The sequence below is a fragment of the Nannobrachium achirus genome, assembly GCF_963921795.1.
Source record: "Nannobrachium achirus genome assembly, chromosome: 6".
Taxonomy (NCBI): Eukaryota; Metazoa; Chordata; class Actinopteri; order Myctophiformes; family Myctophidae; genus Nannobrachium; species Nannobrachium achirus.
The window spans coordinates 14,522,443-14,541,019 of record NC_137815.1 but is presented as its reverse complement, the minus strand read 5'-3'; the positions used below and the strand labels follow the sequence as shown (position 1 = coordinate 14,541,019).

General features: G+C 40.9%; 1 protein-coding gene across 1 annotated transcript in view; it reads left to right on the top strand.

Moving 5' to 3' along the window:
• Positions 1–18,577, top strand: part of LOC308286827 (protein NLRC3-like) — a gene marked incomplete at both ends in the record, with an annotated part of 92,053 nt that overhangs the window by 11,656 nt on the left and 61,820 nt on the right. The window contains 4 exons of the mRNA XM_080727950.1: positions 3,337–3,518; positions 3,726–5,146; positions 6,458–6,631; positions 7,116–7,274. Of these exons, the coding sequence (XP_080584076.1) occupies positions 3,337–3,518; positions 3,726–5,146; positions 6,458–6,631; positions 7,116–7,274 (1,936 nt within the window). The remainder of the gene's footprint in view (positions 1–3,336; positions 3,519–3,725; positions 5,147–6,457; positions 6,632–7,115; positions 7,275–18,577) is intronic.

The window sequence follows — 18,577 nt, the reverse complement described above, 5'->3', positions numbered from 1 at the left end:
ACAATGGGCCCGATTCACCAACCTACTTACGAACGTTCTTACGAAGAAATTTGTTCTTAGACCCTTTTAAGAAGTTTTTTAAGAAGATTTGGCATACACCAATGTTTTCTTAGCTGTGATTTGTTCTTATGTTAAGAAATAATCTACGCACACTGTAGAGCACTCTTAGGGTGGCCTTTTAGTTCTTAAGTGTAAAATGCTGTGCTAAAATAATGTATTCTTTATGTTTCATCAATTCTACAGTTGTATAATAATATGATTTAAATAATCAAAATATTTTTATCAGATCTTTAGAGCAGTGGTTCTCAAAGTGTGGTTTGGGGACCCCCAGGGGTCCTTTAGGAAGTTCCAGGGGGTCCACACAGTAAAACAAAAAAGAGTTTTACCATTTTAACCCAGTTTTGTTTATTTTTTATTTTTTTGAAAATAGCCGATCTACAAGCTCACAACCGAACGCATTACCATTACAGCCCATTTTGAGCTTGTAGATCGAATATTTTTTAAACACTTTGATAAATCTTGAAAAATCTTCCCAGGCAGGGCAGTCTACAGAATGCATGTTAATTTGGGGGTCCTTGACATGAAAATGTTTAGAACCACTGGTTTACTGACTAGTTTTCAACAGGTCTGAAAATTGCATCCCAACCCAAAATGAGCCGGTTGAGTTGAAGCCCAAGCCCCATACTCACCCCCTACGCCCCCCCCCACTCCCCCCATAACCCAGCTCCCTACCCCTACTTCCACCCCATTACATACTAAGCAGCTGCTAACTTAAAGCCCCACTATACCCACCTACCAGCTTTCAGTAATACAATGTTTTATATCCACAACTAATGCTATTTCCAAACATGAAATAAGGATAACATTCTAATTTCAGCAAATTTACATTGATGTCTATAGTGAAATAATAAAATACATTCATTCATTATATACAAATAATTAGCTGTTCACTTCAGAAGTACCTCCACAGAAGTTTTTTTTTTAATGTTTGAGTCTAGTGTTCCACCATCTTTACACTTTAGTTAGGCTATTCTTGACTTCATTCTCTCAACTTTATTTCTGAGTGATTTCTTGTTAGTTCTGTGTACAGCAATCAAACACAGGTGTGACTGCAGAGAGTGTCATGAAGTCATGCCTTATATGGGGATTTGTGGGTGGCTCCCTATGGTAATAGGGATGCAAATTGGGATATGTGGAGCGTCTACCTATGATAACTAGGATTACCTGGCACACCCCTTCAAGTTACGAGGATTGGCATTCATCATGATAAGAACATAGTTAAGAACAATTTTGCCTTCCTAAGAACGTTTCATGAATGTGACTGGACTTCACTTAGGAATTCACTTAGGAAGAAATTTAAGAACAAGTTAAGAAGAAAGTTAAGAACTTATTGGTGAATGAGGCCCATTGTTTGGTCCTATAGTGTAAAGTAGGATTTGTGTAGGATGGTGGATTTACTGTACACAGACTGCACAGTCTAGTTACTAACGATACAAAACATATTTGCTTTTCACAACAGGAACGCTCAGCCAGCCAAAGGAAAACCGGCACCTGTCTCAGGTGAGTGCTGTTTAAAGTCGAATTACCGTACTTTAAATGGTGTGAGTGTGTGTGACTGTGCGTGCGCACGTGTGTGTATGTGTGCTACGTGCGCATCATGCATAAAATGACAACATTAGAGGATCAGCATAGGTTAGAAGGTTTTGGGATAAAACAATAGAGGCGAGGTTGAGATGGTTTGGTCATGTGCAGAGGAGAGATGAGGGACACATAGACAGATAGACAGATAACGAGATAGACAGATAGATGAGGGGTGGATGGGGTAGGTGGAGGAAGGCCAAAGAGGTTATGGATGCAGGGAGAGATGAAATGATGAAGTGGCTGGGGCAGACATCCCACCTCTTCCGGAAGTTCTGGGAGTCTCCCGGTAATTAACGTCCACTCCTGGACACCCGCGAACGGCCAACTAGTTTTAGTTGTCTAAATATGATACGATTTTTAGGATTTTTTTGTTGCCTAGACTCTCGGCCCTAGAGGCAGCACATCAGTTAGAGTTACAAAGTTATAAATACAAAGTAAGGAATGTATACAGCAATACAAAGGTCAGACATAACAATAAGAAGCAGCATCAGTAAAGAACAACTGCATAAACTATCCTGCACTATGCAGAAAAACATCAATAACACCTGGTTATCATGTAACAAAAAGAGTCAGTGTCAAACCATGGAACCAGTACAATCAGTGCAATGCAAAGAAAAGTGACAGTGTCCACAGTGCAATCAATACAATAACTATCAAAGTGAATTATAGGTTTTGGTACATCTTTTATTCCAAGTTATATGACAGTTTACCTGGCAGAGCGACCAATGTGTGTCTCATTGTAAATCCTGCACAAAGGACATGCCAAGTCCACCCAGGGAGGTGAATCTACTGTTTCCTCTCCTGCTCAGATGTCCACTATATCCTTGTAGAGGGGGAGGGAGGGGTTTGCCATTATGGCATCCAGCTTCCTTGCTGTGTGACACACATGATTTAATATCACATTTCTCCTTATAAAATATGGCAGATATTAATATTGAAAAACGATGTAACCTATTTACTGGCTAAAATGTGTGTTAATTTTGTCGACTAAAACTATGATTAAAAATGTTCGTCGACTACCTTTTTTCACTGACAGACTACATAATGACTAAAACAAAGACTAAATATAATGACAATTTTGTCAACAAATTAAACTAGACTAAAATGTTAGGGAGGGACTAGTTTGGTTACACTCGGGTGTAGCTCTCTGAAAATAGTAGATCTACAAGCTCACGTTGATCTTGCGTTGTGAGCTTGTAGATCTGCTATTTAGCAAGCAACCATGAGTAAAATCTACAATTACGACTCTATCAAGAACCGCCTATGTGTGTGTGTGTGTGTGTGTGTGTGTGTGTGTGTGTGTGTGTGTGTGTGTGTGTGTGTGTGTGTGTGTGTGTGTATATACGCACGCACGCACGCACGCACGCACGCACGCACGCACGCACGCACGCACGCACGCACGCACACACACACACACACACACACACACACACACACACACACACACACACACACAGGATTCAAACCCTGGTTCCCCCAAGCTAAGGCCAAATATCTTAACCACTAGATCAAAGGGATATCCCTATGGCCTGGGGGAGATATTAGACTTCTGAGGCCATCAGGCTGAGGCAGTGAGTCACTCTGCTGTATGTACATGTACTGTATGTTAGGGTTTTTTATTTCTATATTATACTGTATATACTGTACTCAGATTAACTCTGGCTGTTAATCATGGAATTGCTTTGTTCACTACAGGTCTGTTGGTGAAACCATCAGGGCGTCTCATTACTTACTATGAAGACCAGCTTCAACACATGATGTACGAGACATATCTAGGTGTAACATTGGGCATAGAGCCTGAGGTCGTGTTTAAAGACATCTTCATCATGCTCTACAATGCAGACATCAATGTCACAGACATCCACAGGCATCATGAGGTCAGGCAGCTGGAGAAGAATACGTCAGGAAAGGAAAAAGAAATCCAAATTGGTGAAATCTTTATAGACCCTTCTGGAAGAAACAGAAGAACGGTACTGACCGATGGCTGTGCAGGAATTGGAAAAACATTCCTCATACACAAATTTATCTTTGATTGGGCCAATAAATGTTTCCCCCAAAATCCACACCTTGTGTTCCCGTTAAAGTTCCGCCAGTTAAATCTGCTCAAGGGACAAAGCTTTAGTTTGGCTCAGCTAATTCACAAATGCATCGAGGAAACCACATTCATTGAGGAAGATGTTCTCAATTACATCCTCAATGAATTGCAGAAATACAAGGTCAGCTCCTTCAAAGTTCTGTTTGTTCTGGACGGTTATGATGAGAATTATATTTGTCTCAATTTCATTAAAGATTTCGGCGAAATGCACATTTCCCAATCATACCCAGTGGAAGTTCTTCTAGTAAACCTCATCAAGGGGAAGCTGCTCCCCTCTGCTCAGCTCTGGATAACCTCACGACCTGCAGCAGCCCAACAGATCCCTAAGAAGTATGTCAACAAGATGACAGAAGTGCGAGGGTTCATCAGAGATGACCAGAAGAAGGAGTTCTTCATGAAGACGTTCAGCGATGACAACCAGGCCAACTCTATCTACTCACACATCAAGGAAACACCCATTCTCCATGCGATGTGTGAAATTCCCGTCTTCTGTTGGATCCTTGCTACTGTTGTGAAGAACATGGATATGAGAGACAAGCTGCCCAAAACCCTGGTTGAGTTGTACTGCTACTTCGTGATGGGAGAGACCCAGCGGGAGACGATGAAGGATCCTGCAGTAGACGAAGCAGACAAAGAGAAGATCGTGAAGGATGCAGGAGAACTTCTTCTGAAGCTGGGCAGACTGGCGTTAATCCAACTCCAAAAAGGCAACATCATGTTCTACCAGAAAGACCTGGAAGAGAGTGGTCTGGATGTGAACAACATCTCTCTGTACTCAGGCTTTTGCACAACGTTCTTCAGAAAAGACGATGTGTTCTTCCTCCAAACGGTCTACTGCTTTGTTCATCTGAGCATCCAGGAGTTTATGGCTGCAGTCTTCCTGTTCCATAGTTTCACACAATGGAACATGGTGGTTGTGGAGACATTCCTGGGAGACAGTGGTGACGGTTCCTTGTCTGACTTCCTGAGGGCTGCTATGAATAAAAACTTGGAGAGTGAGAGTGGAAACCTGGACCTCTTTACCCGCTTCCTTCATGGTCTCTCACTCGAGTCCAACCAGCGTATGTTAGGAGGACTTTTGGGTCAGAGAGGCAACTGTCCTGAGGAGATCCAGAAGGTCATCAACAACCTGAAGGAGAGGAAGAATCTCCGTGCCTCTCCTGACAGATGTATCAACATCTTCCACTGTCTGATGGAGATGAAGGACCCCTCAGTAAGTCAAGGGATCCAACAGTACCTGGAGTCAGAGTACAACGGGATGGTACTCTCTGCACCCCAGTGTTCAGCTCTGGCTTCCATGCTGCTGATGTCAGAGAAGGTTCTGGAGATGTTTGACCTGGCCAAATATAACACAGACCAGTTGGGGCGACATAGACTGATCCCAGCTGTGAGGAACTTCACAAAAGCCAGGTTGGTAGTCATGTGAATTTCAACATGTTTGATCACCATTCACTCATATACTCCTTTTATTCATTCATTCATTCAAAATGAAACACACGTATGTGCACACACAGTAACAGAGAGAGACAGACAGATAGACAGATAGGGGAGAGAGAGAGAGAGAGAGAGAGAGAGAGAGAGAGAGAGAGAGAGAGAGAGAGACCCTCACTTCATATTACACATTAATGGTTCAAACAGTAGTGATAGCATCACAGTGTTTTTATTTTTACTGTAGAAGACTCATTTAAGGATTTTTATAGTCTGCCCACTGCCATCAAAGTATCTTACCTTTGCGATTTTATAGAAAACTATCCATCCAGTATTTCCAACCGCGATCTTCAGTAAAAGACAGGCGTATCTCTCATAGAGTCACATAAAATATACAGCCGACCGGGTGGCACCATTACGATGTGAGAGGCTGAAGTGCGTCCCTCATTTGCACCAGTTGTAAACATAGAAATAGAGAAACTAGATCCAGGGCTGAAAAAACTAACAGCAAATGTATCATGGCTCAAGGACCAAATGTTTACATTGTTACATTTAGCATATTATGGTCTAGTTAGCGTTCACACAGAACTTTGTTGAGCGAACCAAAATTTTTAAACAAGTAGCATGTGGTCGTACAGACCGTTCATCTATTGACAGAACCGTTCTTAATTTTACTGTCATAAAGTGGAGCAAAAAAACAAGAAAAAAAAACACTGCTGCAGCGTGTTTTGGTCGTTTTCATTATTTAATGTTTGAATTCCAATCTAATGAGAACAGTGGAAATGATATGAGCACATTTCAATTAAAGCGATAATAACATCCTCTTATTTATTTACTTCATAAAAGTAGCCGAGGCGCTCGGGTGGCGCAGTGGTAAAGTCCCTGCCCACCACCACGGAGGTTGTGGGTTCTAATCCACCGTGGTGCAACCGGCTATGCTGGGTGTCTGTGCAAACACAATTGGCCTTTTTTCGGGGGAGGGTAGCAGGATGGGGAGGGTGACACAGGGCAGTGGGACGGCACCTGTCAGCGGAGAGTGTTGAGCGGGAGGAGTAGGGTGAAGGCTCTACGTTCTGCCGGTGGGGGCTCCTCCTCACTGGCAACAGCAGTGACAACACAGAAATGTGTGTGGGGAGGAATCAATTGGTATAATGATTAGATTGGGTAAAAAAAAAAAAAAAGTCGCCAAACGTATGCACATTTAATGTAGCACCATAGGGAACCTCCTTGACCGTGAACATGGTCTGATCTGTTTTGTTAATCTCTGATTTTACATTTAATCTGTAATTACAGACTTGTTGACTGTGGCCTCGAAGAGGAACACATCAGGGTTGTGGCTTCAGCTCTCAGCTCTAATCCGTCTCATTTAAGAGAATTGGATCTGAGCGAAAACGTCTTGGGGGTTACCGCACTGGAGCTTCTCTGTGCTGCACTGAAGAGTCCACACTGCTGTCTGCAGATTCTCAGGTCAGATTGATTTACTATTTTTATTTTGATCAGTTCTGTTATAGTAAGTGATTATGATGTAGTTATGATGGTGGTACTTTATTTGAAGAGTAATATAACACGTTTTAAAGTGTAATAATTTGTCAAAACGTGTACCTGTAGTCAAAACAAAAGCCTTGCATACTGAGATTCATTTCATTCTTATTTTGGCAACACTTAAGGCCTTTTCACACAGGATCCGATTTTCAGCGCAGAAAAAATGAATTTGTCCACATTCTGACAATAATGTCCACTTTTTCCACATGGAAAATCAGACTCTGTGTGCAAAGGCCTTTAGGCTAGGAATTGGCTGCAGGGTCCTAGTGCCCAAGGGTATGTTGGAACACAACATATCACTTCTGTTTAAGCTATCCTATCCACAAAGTATTTATATAATTCAACAATTATTGTTTTTTAACAACACCCCCCCCCCCCCCCCCCCTCTCTTATTCTCTCCATCATTTAGACTGAAGAACTGCTGGTCGTCAGAGAGATGCTGTGAAGTTCTGGCCTCCGCTCTAACTTCTTATCCCTCCCTCCCTCTGAGAGAATTGGACATCAGTCTCAACATGGTGAATGAGTCAGGAATGAAGATGCTGCTCTCTGCTGGACTGAAGAATCTCCAGTGAGTACTTGGGCCCTACTTTCCGGGAGAACCCGGTACCTGATTTTCGCGAGTAACATTTGTGTGTGGGGGGCCTGGGGCCACTATGTCACTATTTTCAGTCATGGACAACACGCAGTGCTGCCCCTAAACATCTGCACTACCCACTAGATTATTCACAGGTGTGGTTTGGGCTTTACATGAATCAACCATTATATGCACAGAAATGCTTTGCACACCAAAGTCTTGTAGTGGCAGAAGAATCCAATCAACTCTCTCTCTTCAAAAGACATAAAGTTCACCTAAAAAGAAATAGCATTGCAACATGTGAGCTTGTAAATTATTTTCAAATAGCTTGAGTATATGTCTGAAGTAGTTAATGGTATGTTTTGTAATACTTGAAATACTCTATTTAACCTCTGAGGTGTACTGAAGTAGAAGTAAAAGTATTTAAAATTAGAAATACCTTAAATATTAGTGGAGTGTAGTTCAAACCAAACTAGTGTAGTGTTCCGACTACTGTTCGAACCGATTAGCCTAACTGGTGAGAAAAACACAACTGACACAAGGAATTGACGTCCTACTTTTGCTAATTACAGAACCATTTGAATCACAAAGATTTGTTGAGAATTAGGTGTGAGGCAGACTGCATGTTGTATGAGTATAACTAGTGTACGCATACCGTCAAAATGTCCAATATTAGAGGCAGTTATGAGTTATGAGCTAAAAGACATAACAGGAGGTCCTCTGGGCGGGCAGCAGTGAGTTTGCCAGCTCATGAGCTGGCTGATTCAGGATAATGTTAGGAGAAACTGTAGTGTCAACTTTGAGACGTTGTGTAGACAATAGAAACACTGTAGTGTCAGGTAGTGGAGACGTTGTGTTAGACAGACATTGATGCATTGTTGTTCTACTTCCTACAGAGTGACACATGGTGAAGATTGGCTTAATGCTGACCTCATTAAAGGATGTGAGTATCGGTCAATATTGTCATTTTATAAATGTTTTTAGGGTAGCCTCATACCGAGGTGTAGTTACAACATTGTTTGGTTAGGTTTGCTTTCACGTACTCAACCAAACATTGCTAACAAATGTCGTACCATATTTTCCCAAATAGTAGCCCAGACGTTTAATACGCAAAATCAATTTGGACCCCAGGCGTTTAAAAGAAATAGGCGGCTATTGGCAGCAGTTAGTCGAATCAGTTTGTTTTGGGAGGTCTGAAGCTTAGTTTTTGGTTACATCAAGGTGTTGGAGAACCAAGAGGTGCAAGCATAGTCAAAGTGGCATTGAATGAATGAGGACTTCGGCTAGAGTCCTGAGAGCACTTTTGTTGACTAAAGAGGACATTCCTCCAAAAAATCGTGATTGACTTTTAATGCCATTTTTCACCTTTCTCACAGTTTTTTGTCAAGAATTCAGCCCATAGGTAACGTCTTCTTTGCTTGAGAGCTGTATGACATTGAAATCATTTACATTTACATCAGCAAGGGAATGGATTGTGTTCTACCAACGTGTCATGACATTATCGGAAAGCCAAGTATACAGACATTTGAATTATTCTGATAGTGATCATTACTATAGACTGTTTGTTCAGTTACAGGGATTTCCATGTCTCTCCAGATCTTTGTTAAACAAGAAATGCACTAATTTTAACCAATCAGGATCGGGAACTCATTCAGGACACTGATAAAACAATTGAAACAGGAAGTGAGGAAAATGAGCGGATAAAATTGGACGTGAAAATGTATGTTCTGATTATCAAAGAGCTGGAGGGACAGGGTGACCCCTGTTATTAAACAAACAGCATAATAGCCAAAATATATCACTTAGTCTACTCATAGATCATATGAAATAATGTGAGTAGTATTTTCATTATTTAATATTAGCATATTTACATCAGCTTGAGTCATTATTTAAAGTTAAAGTTTTTGTTTACTATACACTGTCTGTCTGTCTGTCTGTCTGTCTGTCTGTCTGTCTGTCTGTCTGTCTGTCTGTCTGTCTGCCTGCCTGTCTGCCTGTCTGTCTGTCTGTCTGTCTGTCTGTCTGTCTGTCTGTCTGTCTGTCTGTCTGTGTCACCGTGTCCCTCAGGGCTCTATCCTTGGCTCCCTCCTTGTCGCTCTACACCAAATATGTTTCCGAAAATAGACGATCTACAAGCTCACAATGTTTTGCATTGCATTATGTTGTGAGCTTGAAGATCTGCTATTTTAGAATTATTATTACAGAATAGGGTCACTAGGGTTCAAGCTGCAATCTGGACATGATTTTAATCGATATAAAACATTATTTGAATCATTTCCCCCACAGAAATAAAATAACAAAATAAATCTATCAATTACACACCCCATGGAGACTTGAATTGACCAGCAGTGGTTCCCTATGGAGACACAAAGAACCTGCTTTGTTCCCTATGGAGACACAAAGAGCCTGAATGAGACAACAAGATAATAAAATAATAATTAAACCCTCGTTACTCAGGGCTCTGTTTCCCTCTACACCAAATATGTACCCTGAATATATTAGATCTACAAGCTCACAACCAATGCTTCCTCAAATAACCTTCTTTGATCCATTAACCACTTAAATCCCTGCATCCCATGTTGTGCTTGTCTTAATACCTGAATATCAAAATAAGCAGATCTACAAGCTCACAGCGCATCCCATTATGCTGTGTTGTGAGCTTGTAGATCAGCTATTTCCGACAAAATGATTTGGTGTAGAGCAGGGGTGTCGAACTCATCTTGGGGTGAGGGCCGCATTGGATGAAAGGCGACTTGATGAGGGCCGAACCAGTCGCGGATCGGATGGCATGCACACTCGCGCACATGTTCGCTCTGTTTTTGTTCCTGTCGTCTTAGCCACTGCTGTAGCTAGCAGTATAGCAGTATACCATTTTACAAATTGTGTTCATTATTAAGTAAAATAGCTACTTTCATTATTGGTATTACAGTTGCAGTTAGGTACGAGAGATGCTATTTGTTTAAAGGAGTAGTTCATCCCCAAAATGATTTTTTTTCTTTGATTACTCACGCCATGGAGAATTGAGTTCAATAATATATTTTTTATTTTATTTGTCGCATTACTAAGACAAAAATGTGATAATAGTACACTTCCGTCCCCATCCGGAATCAATAGGCATGCATTTATTGTAATCAAATTTCTGTTTTAGGAATGAGTCTACATTGGCTCCATGGCATTTTGGGGGTGAACTACTCCTTTAAGAAGTGCCAATAAGAATAAACCATTTGATAATAGAATAATTCAATTCCTGATAGTCTCCAGTACGCTATAATTTGTAAATGGCTAAAAAAAATATTATTGATGCAGGACAATAATTATTTTTATTGTATTTTATAATAAAAAAAAATAAAGTAATGAACAATAATGGCATATTCAGAAAATATCGGAATAATAAAACTTCTAAATTTTTATTATTATTATATTTTTTAAATAAGTTATTTTTTTTAACAACATTAATTTCCATGTCTAATCTTTGAGTACAGTTCGAATATTGTAGGTATGTTCAGGTATTATTCATAGCCAGACCAACCACCCTATTCCTAGCAATGCTGTCATCTTCAAAGAGAGAGAGAGAGCTGGTCACTTAACATTCCAATCAATCAACTCAATCACTGCCAGGTGGGAGAAACCTAGCCTGCAGTGTACAGACATTAGTTAGGTTAATTCTTAAAACAATCATAACTCTTGACAGGAATGGGCTAGAGACTTACTTTTTTTTTCTAAATGCTCAGAAATGTATGCTCTAGCCTGGGGGGCCGGATTGAATCATCTCGCGGGCCGGATTCGGCCCGCGGGCCGTATGTTTGACATCCCTGGTGTAGAGGGAAAAACTGAGCAGACCAATATAGAGCCCTGGGTGATACCGGTCGATGAAGGATTGAAGTGGTTAATGGTTCTTTATAGCAGGCTGAGGGACCCCCAGGGGTCCTTGAGGGTGTTCCAGGGGGTCCCCAATAAAATGTTTAATACAGCATCACTCCTTTATCCATATTTTATACGTTGGCTATTTAAAAATAGCAGAAATACAAGCTCACAAGAACGTGACACTGCGTGCCATGCTTTGAGCTTGTACATTAAGAATTATTGAAAATGTTTGGAAAATGTTTCTTCTGCAAGGTAGATGGAGGTCCTTGGCCATATATATATATATATATATATATATATATATATATATATATATATATATATATATATGCATTTGGGGGTCCTTGACACAAAGGTTTGAGAACCACTGCTTATATAAACATTAAAATAGTTCAATATGGTTCATTAATGAACCTTTGGAATCATAAATGTTTCTTAAGCTATGGCCTCACTCAGTTCCAGTTGACACCTTCATTTATGTGTGTGTGTGTGTGTGTGTGTGTGTGTGTGTGTGTGTGTGTGTGTGTGTGTGTGTGTGTGTGTGTGTGTGTGTGTGTGTCACTGTGTGTGTGTGTGTGTGTGTGTGTGTGTGTGTGTCACTGTGTGTGTGTGTGTGTGTGTGTGTGTGTGTGTGTGTGTGTGTGTGTGTGTGTGTGTGTGTGTGTGTGTGTGTGTGTGTGTGTGTGTGTGTGTGTGTGTGTGTGTGTAGATCTGTGTGTGTGCGTGTACCACTGCACGCCTGCGTGCATGTGCATGCATGTCTGTGTGTGCGCAGCGCACATCTGCTTGTTTGTGTGAGTGTGTCACTCAGTAAATTATATTTTTAAATGTTTCTGTTGTTTTCTTATCAGGTTTCCATCGTCTCACACTGGACACAAACACAGCATACAAAACCTTCTCTCTGACTAAGAACAACAGGAAGGTGACATATATTATGAACAAATGTCAGGATGCTCCTGAGCATCCTAACAGGTTTGAGTACTTGCCTCAGGTTCTGTGTACAGAGGGTCTGACTGGACGCTCTTACTGGGAGGTGGAGCGGAGTGGAAATGTTAAGATAGGAGTGACTTACCTAGGAATCAGCAGGAAAGGAGCTCATTTTGACTCTAGCCTTGGAGAGAATGACAAGTCGTGGGTTCTATCCTGTACTGACAGTGACAGTTACTATGTCAGATACAATAGGAAGGACACTTTGATTCGTCCCCCTGTCTCCAACAGAGTAGCAGTGTATCTGGACTGGACGGCTGGGACTCTGTCCTTCTATGAAGTGTCAGAAGACTTTCTGACACACCTGTACACCTTCCAGAACACATTCACTGCACCTCTCTATGCTGGGTTCAGGCTGTGGTCTGGCTCAGTGTGTCTGTGTGAGCAGAGATAGAGTCTCTATGTGAGGTTGACATCAGGTCGCTCATGGTTACTCAACTTGTGTGAGTGAGTACAGGTTGTCATGGTTACCACTTGCCTGGATACTTTGACACTAGCTAAGTCTGACATCATAATAATCTAAATTATTAAATGTGCCTGCCATGCAATGGCGAAACACTTATTGTAATCCGCCATACTTAGTTAGTTCATAATCTTCCCGCAAATTTCGGCACGTAATAACTGACCCACGATTTACGCCACCCCCGCAATATATACAACAACTCATTTTGCGCCGATCCCGAGAATACTCGTGAAAAATACTCGAGTATCACATGGTGCCGATCCCGAGTATACTCGTGAAAAGTACGCCCTCGCTGATTCATCATCATCACGGATCCACGGGCACAAAATAGTAATCCCATAACATTGAGGCAGACGGGGAATCTCATCTTTAATGTCCATTATCTCCAAACAACACTTTCAAAGGGAGGATGGCAGTAGATTCTCGCTTATATAACACATGTTGAAAAGCACCGATCCGCGATTACATAACACCATGTTGACGATGACCGCTTCCTGTGAATGACGCGATGACGTCAAACCGGAAGTGTTTACGCTATGGACTTCTGGCCTTCAAAATAAGACAACGGTCGTGGATGCAGCCTGCGGGAGGCACGCTGGACATTTTAATCCGTTAATTTCAGGAGCACAAAATGAGTTAATGGTCTCAAACTCGGTGGGTGGTCCCACAGACCTAATGGCTTACCGCTAATGTTAACCGTTACTTCGGCTAATGCTAATGCTAAAAATGCTAATGCACACACTTAACAAGCTGCAGGTACACTTACAATTTCGTAGGAATTTTCTTTTCTAGTTCAAAATATTTTCAATATTTGTCAAATCTTTCTTTCCATTTTTGAGTAGCCACCACATAGGGGGTTAAAATGATTGTGACTATGTTAACTAATTTTGCTGGCTACCCCCCAATGACCCCAATTTGAGAACCAGGTCTTTAACTCTGAGAGTGTAAAAATGGAACCAAATGGACCCTTACGGGTCTGTAACTCTGATAGATCAGATCAGATTAGAATAGATTAGTTCAGATTAGATTGGATTAGACAGTGCTGCACAAACCTCCACTCCAAAGGTTTATAAATATGTATCATAAATACTGATGATGATGATGATGATGATGATGATGATGTAAATATTAGTGTCATACGTGTGTTTCTCATGTAGAAACAGACTCATGTATTGTATGTCTATTTGACACAACAGCATGAGGAACTGTGTGTGTTTGACTCTGAATTCAAACATGCACTAAATGCATTCATTAATTGATTAATGAACTCAAATCATTCATTGTTAATGTATTGATTAATTATTAGATCAACCTTTCTTCAGCCATTAAGTTAAAGACATTTTCATATTTCATATTCATTTTATATTGTTCTCATTCTTATGATATTTTGTGATCATTTGTATTGTCTCCGCCAGGCCGAGACTATGTTTTGCCCCCTGTCCGTCTGTCCATCCATCTGTCTGTCTGTCCGTCAGGCCGATTTTTTAAATATATATAGGCTACTCCTACAGATTTTGTCCAAACATCATGTAAATCGGTACACATTATCTCTAGTTGTGTGATCAAGACGGATCTGTCAGATTTTGATTGGCCAAGATTGGCATCTAATGTTTGCAGGAGTGACTCATTTTGAACAAAATGCCTCAAATCATGAACACAGCGTCCGATAGCCATGAAAGTTTGCACGTACATTTACACTAGGCCGAGGAAGACACATTGTCCTGTTATAGTGACACCAGGAGGCAGGGTTTTTGCTAAACACATTTTATTACTCCTACAGACTTTGTCCAAACGTCACGCAAGTCAATGCACATTATCTCTATAGTCATGTGATCAAGACGGATCTGTCTGATCTTTCATATTCCATCCCCATTGGCTAAGATTGGCTCGTTTTGAACAAAATGCTGCGCTCAAATCATGAACGCAGCGCCCGACTGCCTTGAAACTTCCCATTGGCACGTTTATTGCACCCTGATTGGCTAAGATTGACTTCTGCTACCTGGCCTGGTGGAGACCTGTGCTCCTCGGAGCACATCTTTATAGTTTTCATGTTATTGTATGATCATTTCCATATGTTATTGTATGATTTTATGTTTTATTGTTTAATAAATTGATTCATGAAAGTCTAACGTTCCTGTGTGTTAATATTACTAGGACATGCTAACATTGAGTGAATGCAGGTTATTGTCAGACAAAATTAGTTTGACTCAGTTCCTCTGATAGATATTGTAAAAAAATAGCCGATCTACAAGCTTGTAGAACGGCTATTTTCCTCCTTAGATTATTCAACAATTTGTCTCTTGTAGTAATGATATTACGGTATATTGTATCTAGGATATTTACTACTTGCAAATGTAATAATAAAATAGGTTATCTGGCGCCAACTGCTGGTGGAACTGAAAACAACATGCATAGTGTTCATGTGAATGGGGGAGTTGGGAAAATGCCAGTATTCTGAGGGCTGTCCCCTCAAAGCTAATGTAAAACACTGTTAGGATTCAAAATTAGATACAAAGATGAATCTGACACATAGTTTCAGTGTTAAAACAGATAACGTAATTGCTGTCTGTGATTCTATATGGGCTGTGTCAATGATTTTGACAAATATTAGCTTGCAGCAACGTATTGAAAAAAAGAAGAAAATAACTATAAACAAGTTAATTTTTGGAACCATGAACTGTACCTGATATATTGGTGGGGTTATCATCATTTAATAACTAACTACTATGACTTTATGTTTGAATGATCTGTCAATGGGGCAACTAGCATCTAAGTTGCTTGTGGTTAATGTAGCTCTTGGTCTGTTCAATTATACAATGTGTGAGGTTGATATTAACTTTAATGTAGTTATAATGTGATATAATGATATAATGTAGTGTGTGATATAATGTTATAATGTAGTCTATGTAGCTCTTGACTTGGTCTATTAAAAAGGGAGGAGAACTGCTGTTTTGTTCCTGCACAGCACAGAATCCGTTCTTGAGAGTTGAGGTTGATGATATTAAAAGTTTAACACACTCATCACCAACAAAGATGGAGATATCCACCCAACCCAAATCTACCCAAAATATGTCTGCATTTTCGATTCATTCAAATTTATGTTGACATGGCACATCTAGAAAATAAAAACATGGCACTACATTTCCATCAGGTTGCTGACCCCTGCTTATAGAGTGTTTGGTCCATATTTGGACTTCAGCCTTATATTATACCCTGTGAGGAGAAAAAAGCAGTTTCAGTTGCTCCACCAAAACTGTTGGGTGACAGGTTTTCCTCCAATCATGGTCGATTGGGGCCTTCCTCCAATCATGGTCGAGTGGGGGCGGGCCTTACGCACACCAAGCCTTTAAGAAGAGGAAGTTCAAAAGCTGTTTGACATATTTACATAGATTTGTCACATTTTTCATTTGGCACAAACAAACCCCATTTGGCACAAACCAAAGAATTGTGGAGGCCTGTGCTTTATCCATTAGGCCACAATATGTAATAGCTACCTAGTTTGAATGTATACAATTCATTGAATGAACTGGCAGTGGTGAGATTGGAACCCACGCCTCCATAGAGACTGGAGCCTAAATCCAGCACCCTAGAACAGTGGTTCTCAACCTGTGGGACTGGACCCCCAGAGAGGCCCCCACATTATTTTGGGGGGGGTCCCCAGATGATTAACTTATGTGAAGGCATTGTTTTCTCACTCAACAGCAAACAAACCAACATAAAGTTTAAGGGCATATGCACATTTCTAAAGTGACAATTTAAGGAATTTAAAGTGACAAATTGAACATTGGCCAAATTGTCAAACAGCAGCCAATCTACATGCTCACAAAGTTGCAAGGCGTTGTGAGCATGTAGATCTGCTATTTTCACAATAGAACCGTGTTATAAAAAATGTAATGCCTCAAGCCCTCATGCCCCAGTTAAAATAGGATTATTTGGGTGGTCGCGGCCTGAAAAGGTTGAGAACCACTGCCCTACAGTAGATCACTCAGCTACACTACCTCACAATACCCTATTTTCTGTCCTTTGATATTGATCCATTTCACAAAGGAGAGTCGTTGTTTTCTGACTACTCACAGCAGAAAACGTGTGGAAATAAAATAGTGGACAAAAGTCCAGCTCAGCACGTGCAAGCACAGTTCTCTTCAGAAAAATGACACTGCATGGGATTTGCCAGGATGATGAAATGACTGCAGGATGATGTTGTGAATTGTGATGACGAATCTTTAAAAGGAGGAAGCGGTTGTAGGACAACAGGCTTATCATATTTTATATTTTTATATGAGATACTTCAATGGTTTCCCATGGAAATAAGCGTAGCCTTTTCTAGTTTCTCCTTTTAGTAGACCAATTGTACCAGTGAACTGTACCATCATGAAAACAGTACATTTTCCTTTGCAAACTTCTAATAAAGTCTTCAATCAATCAGCAGCAAGAGGATGGTTTCAAACCCTCGACCTCTGGGTTAAGGGCCCAGCACGCTTCCGCTGCACCACTCTGCTTTACACTCCAGATGGGATTTGAACACAAGTATCCATTAGGCCAGTGGTTCTCAACCTTTTTCAGGCCGCGACCCCCCAAATAATCAATAATCAATCATATATTAACCACCACCACCCTATGAGCATTAAGAGTTGAAGCATTGCATTTTGTATAACGTCTATAGTGAAAATAGCAGATACATGCACACAGCACCTCGTGTTGCAAGGCGTTGTGAGCATGTAGATCTGCTATTTTCACAATGTCTGCCTCTAATATTTGACAATTTATTGGTCAATGTTAAATTTGTTATTTTAGAAGTATTACGTTCTTAAATTGTCACTTTAGAAATGTGCAGATACCCTCTATAGTCTATACACTTAAACGTTATGCTGGTTTGTTTACTGTTGAGAAAGAAAACAATGTTGCACATTAAGTTAATCATCTGGGGACCCTCCAAAATAATGTGGGGACCCCCCGACCCACAGGTTGAGAACCACTGCATTTGGCCACTAGGACTGATGTCCTCTCAGTCATTGCACATGTCTGGACACCAGATGGCAGTGTTGTGCTTCACTAGAGGTAGAAAACCTCTCTTTCAGTATTCCTGTCCCTCCTCTTTCATTCTGAATGAAGAACACAACACATGGTCTGTGTGTGAGAGCATGCCATGTATTCTCCCTGTCTGCATCTTGGTGTGCATTACTCTACATATTGTGTGTGTGTGTGTGTGTGTGTGTGTGTGTGTGTGTGTGTGTGTGTGTGTGTGTGTGTGTGTGTGTGTGTGTGTGCGCGTGTGTGCGCACGCGTGCGTGCGTGCACGCGTGCGTGCGTGTGTGTGTGTTTTATTTTGACACTTGCTTTGGCAATGTAAACTATGTGTGTGCCTGCGTGTGTGTGCATATGCGTGGTGTTCATCTACACAGCATTGTTTGGTATCACAGTATACTTTCCTCCCCAGTGAATACAATGAGATGCTCCTTACTATCCACTAGTCAGAAGCCTCAGGACAAGAACATAATTAATTTGCAAGTGTGACTCGTGATGACATCAGCGATCTCCATATATGGGCCCAAAAGGGACATCAAGCCAGAGCGTGATGTCAGAGCAGCAACCCATTCTGTTAGGAGTGGTTCGAATGACATCACAGTGACATCAGAGCATGATGTCAGAGCGACAAACCCATAGAACCACAGACAAACCCATAGAAAAAGTAACACTCCCTAAGGTCGAGTAGCGACCGCAGGAGTACCAGCTAATTTGACTATTTAGACTTAACTAAAGATTTAAAAAATGGCAAAAAAGAAACACGTCAACATAATATACATATGCATATGAGACATGGTGTCGGCGGACATTACCGGTAATTGACGATAAATATTGCGTGCAGGCGAGCATAATTGCAAGTAAACTTACAAGCAAAGGCTCTTCAAAGCACACGTGAGGAGGAAAAGGGCAGAGGAGATCTGTACACTTTGAGACACAGCCAAACTGATCAGAGTTTCAG